Below are 16,600 nucleotides of genomic sequence, written 5' to 3' on the forward strand. Positions count from 1 at the left end.
CTGTTTCTTTTCCTTCTTGCCGGCATGCCTATCTGCCTTTCATTTTTTAAATCCTTAAGCTTTGGTAGTTTTCTGTGTTCAAGTGCATTCTCTGTTTGATAGTCATGATGACATTTCCCTTCAGATCTTTCTGTGTTTTAGCTTTTAGTCCCCAACTGAAGTTTTTCTCATTTCTGACAGAATGCCTCAAGAATGGTGGGTTGAACTTTATCATTAAAATCTGTAACTCTGGCATTTTTCTGTCTCTTCTGCTGGTTACTAGATTATGATTGTCAAACCATGGTTTCAGATACGGCATGGATTTATGCTTCAGGTTTTGCCATGTGACATATAACGAGATCACATGACCAAGTGAACAGTGGGCCCAAACTAGTTCTTGGAGACATACTTCCACCCATCTCTCTGAGAATAAAATGAACATGGCATTTACCTGGCCTCTGTGATAACTGGATGAGTTTGTGTTCTGAAGGGATGTAATCCTCAAATTACAGTTGTGAATTTAAAAACAATACATCTTCCCTCCCCAGATAAATACATAGATGTGCCTAATTTGGGGGACATATTTTCTCTAACTGGATCCTTTAAGTCTTTGTCCTTACCTTCTCAAATCAAAAGATTGCCTATTGGTGTGAAGTCAAGCTGCCATTCATCCTTCAGTTTGCAAGATCTGCCCGTGATGCCACTGCCCAGGATAAGAGTCCCCACAATGCACTAGGAGTTTTGTAGTAATTTTTCTATTTGTTTTCTGTGGATTTTATGGGTTTTTTTTGTTGTTGTTTGTTAATTTCTATATTTTCATACTAATAAGCGTTGGTTTATTGTTTTAGAAAATCTGAATTGATTTTAAGCTCACTTACCAACTTCATTAATTTGCTTCCAAAGTGGTAAAGAACATTAATTAATACATTGTTTGAGTAGTGAAATAATTTATAACCCAAACAATGTCGAACTAAGTGGAAGTAATATTTTTCTTCTATTTCTCCTGTATGTCAGTTAAAAATTTTAAGTACTTTTTAAAGTTTTATTTTCTCTATACATATCTTCTAATTTCACTTTTTAAGTTATAAAAGGCAATCATTTTCATGTTAAAAATGCCACCTGAAACAATTTATCATACAAATTCAGTTGAAAAGTCTAAGAGGTCTAATAGAGAAAATGGCAGCAGAAGCTGGCATGTGTGATAGTGATACCAGAAACAAGGGGTTTTAATCATGATATTTATTTTTAGTTAGTTTTTATGTGTATGAGTGTTAGACCTGCATGTATGTAAGGGCACCCATGTCATGCAGTGCCCCAGAGGACAAAGAGGGTTTCGGATCTCCTGGAACCAGAATTATAGATGGTTGTTAGCTGCCACGTGGGTGCTGGGCTTCAAACTCAGGTTTCTGCAAGAACAGTCAGTGTTCTTAACCAGTGAGCCATCTCTGCAGTCTGAGTTTTAATCTTTTATTTATTGGTGCTACTAAATATCACCTTTGGGTTCTTTTAAAATATTTTATTTATTTTGAGTTAGGCTCTTGTGGTGTAGCCTAGGCTAGCCTCAAACTGGTGATCTTCTTACCTCTGCCTCTTAAGTGCTAGGATTACAGTTGTGTACTGCCAGACACACTTTGAACCTTTGATTAGAAAACAAACGTATTTTACATTTGCCCAGAAAAATTTAGGATAGAAATTCTCTTTGTAGTCACAGGCTAATGGCAGGAAAAACTAAAATTGTGGTTTCTGCTGTGAGTGGAGTGGATCCTGTCTCTTTCTGCTCACAAAGCTGCTTTAAACTGAACCACAGATCCAGTGCACAGATAAGCATGTTTCATTCCTTTACGTCAGCCTGACATTTCTGTGGCTGTCTTATTCAAAGTGTATTTTCTTTTTTCTTTTTTTTTTTTTTTTTTGGTCTTTTTGAGACAGGGTCTCGCTGTAGCCCAATTGTCCTGGAACTCACTATGTAGACCAGGTTGGCCTTGAACTCACAGAGATCCACCTGCCTCTGATTAAAGGCATGCACCACCACACCTGGTTCAAAGTGTATTTTTTTAACGCAGGCCTGTAGCCTTTAAGTAATTGCCAAGAACTTGATGCCTAACATGCCAGTGTTAACTAGGGACAAAGAAAGTTTCTCTAATAAAAACCTTTGCAATTGGAGGAGAGCAATTCCAATAATGCCTGCCGATTTTTATGAAAGGGCATCAAACTAAAGGTGACAGCAACACATTTGTACTTAAGAAACCAAGAGCTAGTTAGGCAGGTGCTTAGCCCCCAACTCCTAATACTTTATAACTGTACATCTGCAAGTTCTGTTAAATTTTCTTGTCAATTTCTTTTCTGGAAGCTTTTTTCAAAATGTAATAAATACATTTTGTTGCCAGGCCATTAACTTAGGTTGTAATGTATTAGAACTAACATCAGTGTTAGGAATTATTTTGAGAATTAGAATTTTGTTTTCTAATGCAATTGTGATGTTACATCTTTAACTCTCCCCCTAAAAAATAGTAAATAAGATTCTCCTAATAAATAAAATACTTTTTAAAGCGTGGCAAGGGGGGAGTGGCTGGAGAGATGGCTCAATAGTTAAGAACACTTGTTGCTCTTGCAGAGAACCTGGGTTTGGTTCCCAATACCCACATGGTGGCTAACAACCCTCCATAGTTCCAGTGCCAGGGGATCTGACATCCTCTTCTGACTTCCTTGGTCATTACACAACATGGGTGCACTTAACATACACAGAGGCAATGACTAATACACATAAAATAAAAGTAATAAATAAAATATCTTTAAAAAGATTCTTTTTCTCTAGTATTGAATGTAGCACCTGTTGGGTAGCTGATATGAGGACATCAGTGTTCTAAACAGCATTTTTTCATGGTTGCTTCACAAAGGGAAGCTTGTTCACCTAAATGTATCTCTATTGAAATGTCTCTCTATTAGTGATGAGAAGCAAGGCTGGCTATCTTCTGGTCCCCTTCCAGCTACTGCAAGTTGTCAGTATAGAATTCCTTACCTAAGATCTCAAGACACTCCCTTCCCTTTCCAGACTATGTATAATATGTGCTATATTTCTGTGAAGTTCAAGAATGTGTATAACTTGTATCCAGGGTACTCCTTGACTGAGATCAGAGTGCCAGTAATGATAATTCATTAATGAGCATACCATCAGGTGAAAATGAAAGAGGTTTGAAACCTGGTCAGTTTCCTGATCACAAATTAACTGCACCAGTGCTGTTGTCTACATAGCTGTTTATCTGAGTGCCTGACTCCTGGATGGTGCTGAGGAGGTAGCATACCTGTACACATCGCCTTTATTCATATTGACCATCTTCATTCTCATAAAAAAAATCCAACGCAGTTAATTTTGTTACGTTTATAATCAGTCCTGCCTCTTGAGATTATACAAGATTGTATTGATTAGGTTTTTTTATTGTGAAATGGCTAATCAAACCATACTTTCTGATTACATCAATGTGGTTCTCGAGGGCCAGTTCCTCATCTACCAGTTTTTGAGGGGTATTTCACTGTTATCACTATGAGACAGCTCATAAAGATTCCCTGTGCTGGCTAATTTTAGGTAATGTGCATATGGTTGCATATAGTATTGGGTAATATATGAAATCATTCTAATTTATTATAAAAAGAAAACAATAGTTAAAAATAAAAGAACTGAAACTTGAGTATAATCAACATATGCCTATGAGTATTTTAATTGTAGTTCTTTCAAATTCCTGGTTCATTACTATTAAGTTTGCTGTTTCAGGTGTTGAATATATTTGTGTGTGTTGTATTTTCAGGAAGTTTCAGCTGATCCTACCGCCACACTCACAGCAGCAGAAGAAAGGAAGGAGAAGGTACCCAGTCCACACCTCAGTCACCTAGTGGTTTTGACATCTGGGGATACATTGTATGGGTTGGCAGAGAGAGTGGTAGCCACAGAATCCTTGTAAGTTGTTGAAAACAGTTGCTTTGCCATAGCTATTTAAGGAAAATTGTAAAAGTAAGCATTGTATAATTATACTTGTAGCTGTTACTAGAGCTTCTAAACATCACTTGGGCATTTTGAGAAATATATGCTAACATAGATTGCATTACCAATTGATTGTTTTAACTTCATGGTTTGTTTTATGTGTGTGTGCATGTGCATGTATATGAGGCTGCATATGCTTGTGCAGCTGTAGATGTACCTGTGCGCATATGTGTGTAGGCCAGAGGACAACCTTGAGTGTTGCTCCTTGGGTGCCGTCTACCTTGTTTTTTTGAAACAGGGTCTCTCATTGCCAAGTAGGCTAGGCTGACCGGCTGGGCTGGCCACTGAGCCCTAGGGATCTCCTTGTCTTTGCCTCTCCAGCACTGGGATTACAAGGGTATAGTACTGCTGACTTTTCATGGTCATTTTTTAGTTATATAGATAAAAGGAAGGAAATAGTTTAAGTTTTCCTACTTAACAACATGATTTTTTTTAAAGTAAAACTTGAAAAAACCTGTGTTCTACTTTACATTTTCCTACTGACTAAAGAACTAAAGTAACCATAGCTCCATTGTTACTGTTACAGAAACCTCACCCTTGGCATCAGCAAGAATGCTTCTTGACCTTTACAAGTCCCACGTTGGTTAATTCAATTAAATCATAAAATTATTATGTAAAATTTAGTCCAATATAATTTAAATATTCTTGCATACATAAGAAAAATGGAAGAAAAACAATTTTCCATGGCAGCGCATCTGTAGGCGGAGGTGGTTCAGGTGCATCACCAACTACCACCCCTGCCCCCACTACTTCCTGCCCCCCAGCCTCCTGCACCCCACTCTCCTGCTCCTGGAGAAGGATGCATGTGTCTAGTCTGCTGCGTGTTAAGGATGGTTGGTTACTTATGACAAGTATGACTTCCTGAATCTCTTCAGTTCAAGAGTCATTTGTATATATTAAGTGGAATCCTTAAATCCACTTTTAAAAAGCCTTACTTTTTCAGGTTTTTTTAATGTGTCATGTGTTCATATTTTACATGTAAAACAGCAGGATTCTATGCCTTGTAGTCTGATTATTTCCTGTGAAGTAGTTCTTCCTTTGTCTCAGCTTCCATTCAGTGATAACTCAGCATTTGTAATTGTGTAACTTATAAACTTGCCCAGTTCATAATAGAAGGTAGTTCACTAAAGTGAAAAATAATTTTGTTGTTAAAGTTTTATTTGTAGATTTTAACCTGTTCGTTACAGAGCAACAAGTCAGGCTCTAAACCATGCAATTTGTTTACACAGTGGTTATTTATTCCCTTTAGAGTGTTCTTGGCTGAACAGTTTGAGTTCCTTCAGCCACATTTGGATGCTGTGATGCCTGCAGTCAAAAAGCCCTTTCTGCAGCAATTTTATTCTCAGGTCAGCTGGTCTTGTACGTCATGTCAACTGTGAGCAGGATAGAACTGCCACTGATCCCTGAACTTACTTGTTTGTTATTGGAAATCAGTTTCCCAGTCCCAGGGGTGCTGGATAAAATGCTCTTCCATTTACTCATGGATTTGTATGCTAAATAAATAATTTTTAAGTATCTTGTACAACTTTTGGAGGGGGGAGGAGAGAGAGAGAGAGTCAGAAAGAGTCGAGCCAGCTAAAGCTGTATTCATAGTAAAGTGTGGTAAGTGCTGTGAAGAAGGGAATGAGCAGCGACAATAAATTTAACCCAGACCAGAGGCAGGGGAGTGGCGTAGGAAGGCTGTCTGGATAGTGAGTAGTACTTATGACTGGACTAGCCAGGTAGAGAGCAAGTTGGGGATGTAGTCCAAACTAAGGAATGTCAGTACTACTAGACATTGAGAAGGGAGCAGGCTTCAGGGGAGCTTCTGAGAAAAACTGAAGTTGGCAGAGCAGGGAAGAGGGCTGGTGAAAAGGAGGATGGCTGGAGCGACAGGCAGAAGCCTTTTATAGAAAGTATTCTCAGCCTAGAATGACCTTATTTCCCAGTACTAGGAAGTTCTTGGAATGTTTGAAACAGATGAGCAGCCTGACCAAGTATGTTTTAGAAGGAGTCTTTGGAAGTGAGTGAGGAACGTTAGGTGGCATGCCTACATATAAAGGTGGGGAGGGGTGCAGTTTGAAGACTGTTACGTATTGTAGGTGGAAGGGAGTGGAATCCTGAGCTGTTAAGGTACAAAGAAGGGAAGTGGAAGAGTTTGAGAATATGAAGAATATGTGCTAGTCTTAATTCTTTATAATAGTATGACCTCAAGTTATTGGGTGCCTCAGAGTTATATTTTATGTAAGGTCTTTGCCTCGTGTTAAGATATTTTAATTTAATAATTTAATTGAAATCCCAATACATAGTGTCTTATTTTTATATATGATACCTATCAGAAACAGGAAAAATATTCTTTAGAAGTGTGTGGTACTTTAGAAATAATTGTTTCTGTTTCTGTGACATGTTTCAGACAGTTTCAACTGCCAGTGAACTACGCAAACCCATTTACTGGATTGTAGCTGGTAAAGCTATTGATTATGAACAGATGCTCCTCCTAATGGCTAATGTGAAGTGGGATGTAAAAGAAATCATGTCACAGCACAACATATATGTAGATGCTCTGTTAAAGGCAAGTGCTCTGGGAAACATCTTTGCTAAAGATCATTTTGCTAAGAGAACTGTGCCTTGTGGCAGTGGCTCTAAAGTAGTGAGATTATAGTTAGTCATTACTGTGGTTCCAGTGTCCTGAACTGATACAGTCTTAGGTTCTGGAATTTGAGTTCTTATTTAGATCTATGACTACTTACTGGGGGTTTTGTTTGTTAGTTTGTTTTTTAATTTTACTCCCATGTTGAATTAGTTTGATAACTGCATGTCGTGACTGTCTTTCTGTTAGGTACCCTAAAGCCATGACTCTACAAGACACTATCTGCTTTATTAGAAGTTATTTCTGTAGTTCAGTATGTATTCATTTGCACAGTTACTCGATCATTCCAGACTGTTTTTCCTAGAACTCACATTACTTTCATAAGGTCTTGGGTAATCAACTATTTATGCATAGTTTCTACATTTAGAAGTTTCTTAAAAAGAAGTGTAATTCATCTTTTTTCATTTATGCATTAATTGATGGTTATATATCACCTGGCATGTGCCAGGTCTATAAAAGTGCTGCCACTGTAATTGTGGATTAAGAAACGTACATGCCCTCAGGGAATACCCGTGCCAGGGCAGATAGGAGCAAACAGATGAACTGATATGTAATATCCAGTGAAGAATAATGCTGTGAGGAAAATCAACCAGCTACAGAGAGAGGAAAGGAAATGACAGGATATGGGTGAATTAGGAGTACCACTTGTTTGCTCTGATCACAGGAGCTATCTAATGATAAGGAGAGGAACTGGGTGGAGAGCTGGTGAGAGAGTACCTGAGAAGAAGAAGACAACTTTCAGAAAGATTTTGTTTTCCATTTTTGTCCATGTAAAGAATTGACCCTTAAACTCCTGATTTTTTTATTGTCTTTTTGAGACAGGGTCTGTATGTGGTCTCAGCTGGCCTGAAACTCACTGTGTAGACCAGGCCGGCCTCAAACTCACAGAGGTCCACCTGCCTCTGCCTCCCAAGTGCTGGGACTCAAGGCATTGTACCACTATGTTTGGCTAAATCTCCTGAATTTTATCTCATTTGCACAATCATTTTTAATGGGCTAGAATAGTTGGAGCTGACAAAGCCGTACATTAGAACTTAGGTTACGTTAGGTGATATTGGTCTGCAGTGCCCAGCCACAGCAACTTATGATGCCCATCTGCATGGCTGGAAGCCTGTTCCCATACTCAGAGCTGTGCATTGTGGTGTCTAGGAGTTTCCTTGGAGAGCTAAGGAGTGAGTGACAAGTGAGGGTCCTATATGTTGCTGTCCTGGAATTGAGAGATCATTGCTCGGTATTTTAATTGTCAATTTCAATTTAGATTGTTAAAAAAAAAAAATCAGTGCAATTTGTAAATGATGATTCCTTGTTTTTAAATAGTTCTGCTTTTGAAAGTTGATTCTATTTTTTAATGCCTTAGTTTAGGCTGCTGTAACAAAATGCAGTATGTATTGGGTAGTTACTTTGTCATGGTTCATGTGCCCAGAATGCCCAAGATTAAGGCTCAGACAGATTTGATGTCTGGAATGGCTCAATTTCCAGTAGATTTCATCTTCCCATTGCATGTTTGTGTGATAGAAAGGGGCAGTGCAGCTCTCCTGGGCCTCTTATAAAAACACTAATCATGCATGTGGGCTCTGCCCTTACAACCTAATTGCCTTCCAGAGGTCCCACTCCCAATACCATCACCCTGAGGGTTAGGATTTCAGGATATGAATTTGGAGGAAACAAAACGTTCTGACTATAGCCCATGCCAACCATGGCATGCATAGGAATGGGGGAACAAAGGTTTCTACACTCAGCAAATAATGCTGCTAGAAAGCCTTACTGGCTTCCATATCTTAATTCCATGAAAAATGATTTTTATAAAGAAAAACTAATCTTATTCATATTATTAGCTTGAATCCAATTTTTTAACAGCTTCAGTAAGGCCTTCTTTAAGTGTAAATGTTAATTATCTGATACCTCTTGTTTTTTGTATTACTTCTCCAAGTTTAAATCAGGTGAAAATGGAATTCATTGTTATACCCGAATAATCCTAAGTAAAATGCAGTGACTTTATTTAACAAGGTGTATTTTTTGGACATTGAATTTAGCAATAAGTAGAAAATTTTATTGTAAGCCTATAGCTATCTTTAAAATAAAATATTAATGAAAATTACTGAACTATGACTCTGAAATCCAAAGTAGTTTACTGTAGCAAATGCATACATAAACACCATAGCCAGTCCTATTACTCTGCAAGATCCTTGAAATGAAACAACTGATGGAGAGCAATTACTTACTTAACTTTGAGTTTCAAAGGTAAGCTTAGTGAGTTGAAGATCCAGTTGTTAAAAAAAATAATAATTAAAAGCAACAGACTGTTAAAAATAAATCCTCAAGAAAAATTGTGATTCAGGAAGTAGCAAAAGAGCAAAGTGTAACACAGCTGTCATTGCGGCAGCTTAGCTGGGGGTGATCAGGTCAGGTCCCTCTCCTCCTGTATCTTGATCGAACATTTGAACAAGTGTCAGTCCCAACTTAAACATCGTGCCACTTCTCTATTTGGGAAACTATAGGAAAATGTCACTCTAAGCCTTCTTAAGTGTGTTTGAAATGTGTTGCTAAGCTGAGGTCAGTGACATTCCTTTTGTGCATGAACATTAGGTGACAGAATTCCAGAGAGACTGTCCATTGAAGGATATGCCATAAGCTGCTTTGATGTGGCATTGGGATTTCCTAAATTAGTTCTTTGTGTTTTTATTTTTAATACAAGCATGTCATGAAAGTTAAGGCAATAAAAATGCTTCGCTTTTCTGTAGATAATAGACAGGGTTATTTTTCTTTATACTAAAAATCTGCAGCTATGACATAACTTTCAAATCATTTGCTACATAATAATGTATTTAATCTTAAAGAGGATGATTAGGAAAGAAAATAATTTACCATATTTCTCTGAAGAGTATAGATATTGACAAATTAAGAATAGCTAGCTTTGAGTTGAAAGCTTATTAAACTATATTTTAAGAATGGTTTTCTTCAAGATATCTTTAAAGCCAAATTAAGCCATATTTTTAATTTATTTTTAAATTTTATTTATTATTTTTATTTTATGTGTATGCATGTATTGTCTTCATGTAGGTAAGTACACCTGTGTCATGCAGTGCCCGCGGAGGTCAGAAGAGGCTGTCGGATCCCCTGTGACTGGAGCTATGGACAGTTGTTAGCTGCCATGTGGGCGCTGGGATTTGAACCTGGGTCTTCTGAAAGAACAACCAGTGTTCTTAACTGCTGAGCCATCTCTCCAGCCCCAGAACCATATTTTTTAGTCTACAGTTGACAATCAGGAAATTTTGAGATGTAAAAATATTTGGACATTGTTAACATTGTTTAATCAATTAATGGTATTCATTTCTTTTCAGATAAAATGTGAATTATTTTTCTTTTTCTTTTAAAATTACTTATTATTGTATGTGTGTGTGATATTGTATTATATGTATGTGGGCATGTTTGCTATAGTGAACATATGGAGGTCAGAGGACTTGGAGTTGGTCTCTCCACCCTTATGTGCGTTCTGGGGATGGAACTCAGGTATCCTGGCTTGTGTAGGAAGCACCTTCCCTCAGTAATCTCACAGGCCCTCTTTATATTTTTTAAAACTGTTACATTAAGTCCAAATTGTCCATGGCATTAATTCCGTTTGGTTTGAATCTGAGTCTTTGGTTCATTTTCTTTATTTTCTGGGATTTTAGCCATTTCTTGCATATATGTGTGGCGGGGAAAGTACTATGACATTGGAATGATATTCATATGTAGCCATGACATTTTCCCCTCTTAGGAATTTGAGCAGTTTAATAAGAGGTTAAATGAAGTTTCTAAGAGAGTGCGGATTCCCTTGCCAGTGTCTAATATACTCTGGGAGCATTGTATACGACTGGCTAACAGAACCATTGTGGAAGGGTAAGTTTTCAAGAAAGCATTATTTGTTTCTTAAATTATACATTACATGAATGACATATGTGATCACTAATGGATGGAGAGAACAGAGATAATGATAATTGGAAACATACTTCTAATCTCATTTGAGGAGGAACTGTAAACCACACTGTGCTTGTCTCTGTTGGGTTATTTTCTTGCTGGTGACATTGTAACAAGATAGTAGATGAATGAGGAATATAGACTCATTATCTGAAAGTGAAACTAATAATTCATTATTACCCAATAATTTTTTTATGGTGAGTATTCCTAACATTTAATGAACGCTAAGAACATGCCATTTACTGAGCCAACTATTCACAGGATTGTATTGGCAAATCCTAATAATAGATAGGTAACTATTATTCTCTCTGTTTTGTCACTGAAAAGAAAAACCATTTGTTCAAAAGTCCAGGCTTAACAATGTTAAATAACTTGGCCAAGGTCACACAGTTTTCAAATGCAGAAAAGGCTTATGAATTCCCCAGTGCTTTGGTGGTTAAGTCAGTCCTCAGAACCCCTGCATCACTGTTCTTTGTCGTCTTCATCTTCTGTAGACTCAGTTTTTTACATGTTGAGTTTACAAGTTTGTCATGGGATCTTTCCCACTTGCTCAGAAACTATATACAGCATCTGATAAACAAAGAAGAAAATGGGTCTGGAAGACAGACAGCTGTTGCAAAGCCCATATGCACAATTCAGTTTTTGTACTGTCTTTCATCTGATTTCTTTTTACTTCTAGTTTGCTATGAAGAGAGTGCATTAGAAAGTAGAAAGGTGATAGGGTGACCTGTTAGTGTTGTGCCACTGTAGAAACTTGTGCTGAGTGGTTTCAGATAGCTGTCAATAGCCAGAGCTCAGGGATATTTTTAATAAATTCATTTAAAGTAAAAAGTGAGTAAATGTGTTAAGTTTCTGTATAGACCATTTTCTGAAGGAAAAAAGAAAAACAAAACAAAAAAACCTCTTGATTACTAGGTAATATACACTGTGATTTTTCTTGTAAAATTCCTTAGGGAAATATCTCATTTTTTAACATTGAATGGATCACTGACTTAAGAATAGTAAAATATTGTACTATTGGGGTTAATTTATCTATTTTATTAGTTGCCCACCTTAAAGCCATTGTTTCAGTAGTGAGGCTTTCACAGTAGGATGTGAATTGTTTGTTATGGAAATAGGTACAGTGTTTATGGAACAATTGTTTCATTTGTTCCTTTTGTGTTGAGTTGTTACAGTGTTGAATTTTTTTTCTGAAACTAGTGTTGCTTTGGAGTGTTAGAGCATAGTTTTCTAAATAGCTCTTGGCAGCCTGATTAGTTTATCTCTTATACAGCTATGTTAACTGAGTGCAGAAAACTATAGTTCACAGACCAAGGAAAGAACCTCTAAGTTACTCAGTTTCTTGTTCTGCAAGTGAGGAAATTAAAGGCTAGATAAGAATAATGAGGGCAAGTAGCAAGGCCTCAGTACAGCCGGCACTGTGTTGATGTAAGGCTCATGTATTGTTTTTCTCATCATCCCATCACTATGTTATTTTTTCATTGTGTCTCAGATATGCCAATGTCAAGAAGTGCAGTAATGAGGGTCGTGCCTTGATGCAATTGGATTTTCAGCAGTTTTTAATGAAACTTGAAAAACTAACCGATATTAGACCCATTCCTGATAAAGAATTTGTGGAAACATACATCAAAGCCTACTACCTAACTGAGAATGACATGGAGCGCTGGATCAAGGAGCACAGGGTGAGACTGGCTGGACAGCTAACTGTATGTTCTTTTCCTGTGTGCTGGTCTTGTCTGGTATATTACATAATTCAAAGTCATGAGAGTGAAATACAAAGAAAATCAAATTGCTTAGGTTAGTTTTTTTACCATATTCACAAAATCCATGCAATACCTTATTTTGCCCAATAATATCTTTTGAGCCCTTTCGAGCTGTCTTAGAATCAGAACATGAGCTATATTTTTCATGTGCTGTGTTATAGGAAAAGACCGAAGGTGGCTAACATCAAATTAAAAGCTATAGTCTATCAGAACACTTAAGTTTTGTACCTTTGGAATAGTGCCTTTCCTAACAACCTCAACACAGTGGGTGCATTAGAGTTGATTCAAAGACATTTAAACTTAAAATGGCTAAACTTGTGCCCCGCATTCAATTTTACCTTTAATAGAGATTTATTTATATTTCTTCATTTATTTAGGATGCTGAATTTTCAGCAGCTTAACTCAACATGTATCATTTAAGCAGTCTTAGTATAGAAATCTTTTCTGTGTGATATTTATATTATTTGTCTGGATAGAGAGTATATGAAGATAGACTAAATGAAAATATGGGAAAAATTAGAGTCACCACCAGCCAAGCAGGAACATTATAAGTTCAAGGCCAGCCTGGGTAATATTAAAAGATTCTGTCTCAAACAGAACAAAATAAAACAACCAAACTGAAAAAAAAATCAAATCTTAATATTTTATTTTAAATTTATTTTTATGTATATTTTGCCTGCATGTATATAAGTGCACTCATGTATGCAATGCTCCTGGAGGCCAGCAGGGGGTGTAGGGCCCCCTGGAACTGGAGTTACAGACTGTTGTTAGCTGCCATGTGGGTCCTGGAACTGAACCTGGGTCCTCTGCAAAAGCACCAGTGCTCTTTATCTCTGAGCCATCTCTCTAGCCCCAAATCTTAATACTTTTAATGAAGTTACTTAGGCTAAAAGCATGAGTAAAAGCTAAATAATGTTTTCTTTCTTTGGGTAAGGAAATAAGGCATTAATTTATTGAACTTATTAGGCTTAACTTTTTTAGTTTTAACATTATAAAAAGGTGAAGTAGGAGCTGGAGAGATGGCTCAGTGGTTAAGAGTACTGACTGCTCTTGCAGAGGACCCATGTTTGATTCCCAGCACCCACATGGCAACTACAAACTGTCCTTAACTCCAGTTCCAGGGGAATCTGAAGCCCTCTTCTGACCTCCATGGCATGGCATGACATGGATGCACTCACATACATGCAGGCAATACACAAAATAATAAAATATTTTTTTAAAAACAAAAGGTGAAATAAACCTTAATTTTTTTATGTGTTCATTCATCGTAAGTTGGAAGCAAATTGAAATGTACATGTTATTTTTAAGGATGTGTGCGTGTGTGTGTGTGTGTGTGCGTGTGCACGTGTGTGTATAAAGCCAGAATTGAGAAAAACTTCACCCCTCTTCTCCAATGATAGTTGAGAACCAAAATCCTAAGCTTGTGTGCAGATGGGCTGCCAAGTCCTCTAGTAAAGCGGACTGCTGATGCTTCCGTGTTGGTAAAGGAAGGGTTTGAGAGCAGGAATAGAGTAGTGGGGGAGAAAAGGCACATTCCTTAAGTATCTATTATTTGATGCTATAATGATGTCTATTTTAGGGTTTATTCTTTTCATATAGTGCACTGAAGGTTTTAGCTTGGTGTTTTGCAGTTTTAAGTGGATGATATTTGTACCTCAGTGACATTTTCCCAGAAACAATAAGGACATTTTCTGCATGTTCTTTCCTGCTGAAAAGCAGGGAATTTCGAGAACAACTTCTCATTAAGAATAATCCAGTGCTTGGTGACAATGGTAGAGTGCTCTCTGGTCAGTGAGGTGATTTTTCAGGGCTGGCAGGCGCTCCAGAGGTCAGGTGCACAGATAAAGCAAAATGAGAATTTAGAATGATCTCTTCCCATATTTTAAAATTTTAGTCTTTAGTGGTTGCCTTCAATAAAGGTAGGTTTTCTTTTCTCTTATAAGGTGAGAGTACACATTGTTCTTTCCTACCTGCTGTCCATCTTCCAGAATAAAACACTTTACTGACATTTCTGAGGGACCCCCATCTATTCCCATCCTACCAGCTCATGGTTTGAACTCCACAAACCAGATAGATAAGGATACTGAAAGATACTTAGTTTTATATACTGTCTAACAGTTATGACGATTTTTAAAGTCTGACTTGCTGATTCCTGTTACCTTGTTTTTTATGTCTTAGAGGAGTTGCTGTTGTGTTGGAAATTTTAACTAAAGTATATAATGTAGAGTACATTTTAATATTTGTAATGGCAATGTGCTTTGATAACCTAAAAACAAAGAATATCACAGAAACAAGTACAAAGTATGTGACCTTTAAAGTGATGAAAGCATAAGCATATTACATTACTTTGCCATATTAAAATAGATTCTTTTGCTTCCTGTCTCAAATGCACCCTAGCTCACTGACTTTATGGCACAGTAAACAACCTGCCTCCTCTGTCCCAGCATGACTTCTGCTATTCCTCACTGGCCTGTAGTGCTCAGGACCACATGCTAGTGTTCAATATATGCCTATTTTTCATTGTATTGATCTGAAGCATCACTTTTAATATTTGGGTATTAAATACAGATTTTCTTTCTTTGAGCAGGAATATTCAACGAAGCAGTTGACCAACCTGGTGAATGTTTGCCTGGGATCTCACATCAATAAGAAAGCAAGGCAAAAGCTCCTAGCAGCTATAGATGATATAGACAGACCTAAAAGATAATGAAGCACTGCTCTCTTTCCTCAGTGACATCAGTCTTCTCTCAACATATAAAATGTAAAAGGCGGATTGTTCTGCACTTCTGACATTTGGCTGAGAAGACTTTGTGCATGTTCTTTCAAACTGGAAAGTGGAAAACACTGAAGTGTGTGTGCTGTTCTCGGGTGATTTTCATATGTGCCCATCTCTTCAGATTTTGGTCTTGTAACCCTTTCCTGAAATGATTGTTGTCTTGTCATAACGTTATTATGTGACTACAGTTACACACTTTACAGAAGAATGCATCATAAACACATAGTTGGAAGGCACAGTGGCTAATGTTTGTATGAATAGTTTTTGGAGAGTGAATTCATGTTGGCATTTTTCTGTCCTCTGAGCTTGGTTCTTAGTGAACATGAAAGGGTGAATGTACAGTTATTTCCTAATTACGAGCACTGCATGAGAATTTTAAAAGTACATGTAAGTAAGATAGTAGAAAAATCACTATGTTTTCTGTTTTTAAATGTCAGAGCTTATGTCAGGGTTAATTTGGTTATAACAATGATCATAAATGATGAAATTTAATAAACATTGTACTCTAAAATGTTTGGTGTGTGTAAGACTACATTTTAATATTTGTATCTGACAGGCACAGATGGAACTATAGTGAAATTTTTTTAGCATGCTCTAGTTTTAATTATTTTATATTGTGAAACTCCTGGTGGGAATTAATTTCATTCCATGTACTTATCTGAGTATCATAATACAATGATTATTGTGGATTTCACCTTTTCATAAAAATATGAAATATTTATTTTATGTGTTACTGTCTTTGAATTCAGCTTTTAGCTTAGGGCAGAAGACCAAGGTTGACTGGCTGAGGATAAAACTGTGTCACTCAACATAAATATAGGTCAGACATTTGTTTTTCTTAAATACTTGTAACACAGGTGTAAAATACTATAGGTGTAACAGTGAGGAACTTCAGAACCCAATTAATTACTATGTATCGTTCATCTAAACTTTTGCCTTGGAGTCAGGCATCTCCTCCTAATACATATAACATGAAAATAAATTTCCAATGTGTGTGTTCTTTCTGACTTCTGAGTGGAAGATGTCTAAGCTCAGGTCCAGGGATCACTGTGTGGGATCTGTAACATCAGTAGTCCACAAGATCCTGAGGAACCTCCTCAGACACTGGCCTTGCCTCCAGTGAGTCTGGGGTGTGGAAGTGAAGAGCAGTGGGTGGCATGATAAGGGTGGTTGCCACTTACTGTTCTCAGTGAAGAGAGCACTTTCAGCCTTTGCCTGTGTGGGGTGCTCCTGTGTCTCTTCGTCGGTTTTATTTTGTTCTCCGCCTTTCACGCCATAGTTCATTTACGGTCAATGTAGAACTTCTTTGTAAACAGCCTGAGTTTGGTGCCATTATGATCTGGTTGTGATGGTGGGTTGTGTACTTATAAAGTGGATTCTGCCTGTAACTTTTATTTATTTGGAATCACTTGAAAACAAACGTGAGATAACCTTGGTCCTTCTGTTTAAATGGCACATTC

The 16,600-nt window shown here is 37.2% G+C and overlaps 1 protein-coding gene across 1 annotated transcript in view; it reads left to right on the plus strand.

The window, feature by feature from the left end:
• Vps50 (VPS50 subunit of EARP/GARPII complex) overlaps window positions 1-16,136 on the plus strand; it is a 123,665-nt gene extending 107,529 nt beyond the window's left edge. The window contains exons 23-28 of the mRNA XM_008822552.3: window positions 3,783-3,931; window positions 5,265-5,361; window positions 6,408-6,566; window positions 10,402-10,523; window positions 12,094-12,283; window positions 14,952-16,136. Of these exons, the coding sequence (XP_008820774.1) occupies window positions 3,783-3,931; window positions 5,265-5,361; window positions 6,408-6,566; window positions 10,402-10,523; window positions 12,094-12,283; window positions 14,952-15,071 (837 nt within the window). The 3' untranslated portion in view covers window positions 15,072-16,136. The remainder of the gene's footprint in view (window positions 1-3,782; window positions 3,932-5,264; window positions 5,362-6,407; window positions 6,567-10,401; window positions 10,524-12,093; window positions 12,284-14,951) is intronic.
• Window positions 16,137-16,600: the final 464 nt, after the last annotated feature.

The sequence above is a fragment of the Nannospalax galili genome, unplaced genomic scaffold, assembly GCF_000622305.1.
Source record: "Nannospalax galili isolate Female #2095 unplaced genomic scaffold, S.galili_v1.0 scaffold85, whole genome shotgun sequence".
NCBI classification, from domain to species: Eukaryota; Metazoa; Chordata; class Mammalia; order Rodentia; family Spalacidae; genus Nannospalax; species Nannospalax galili.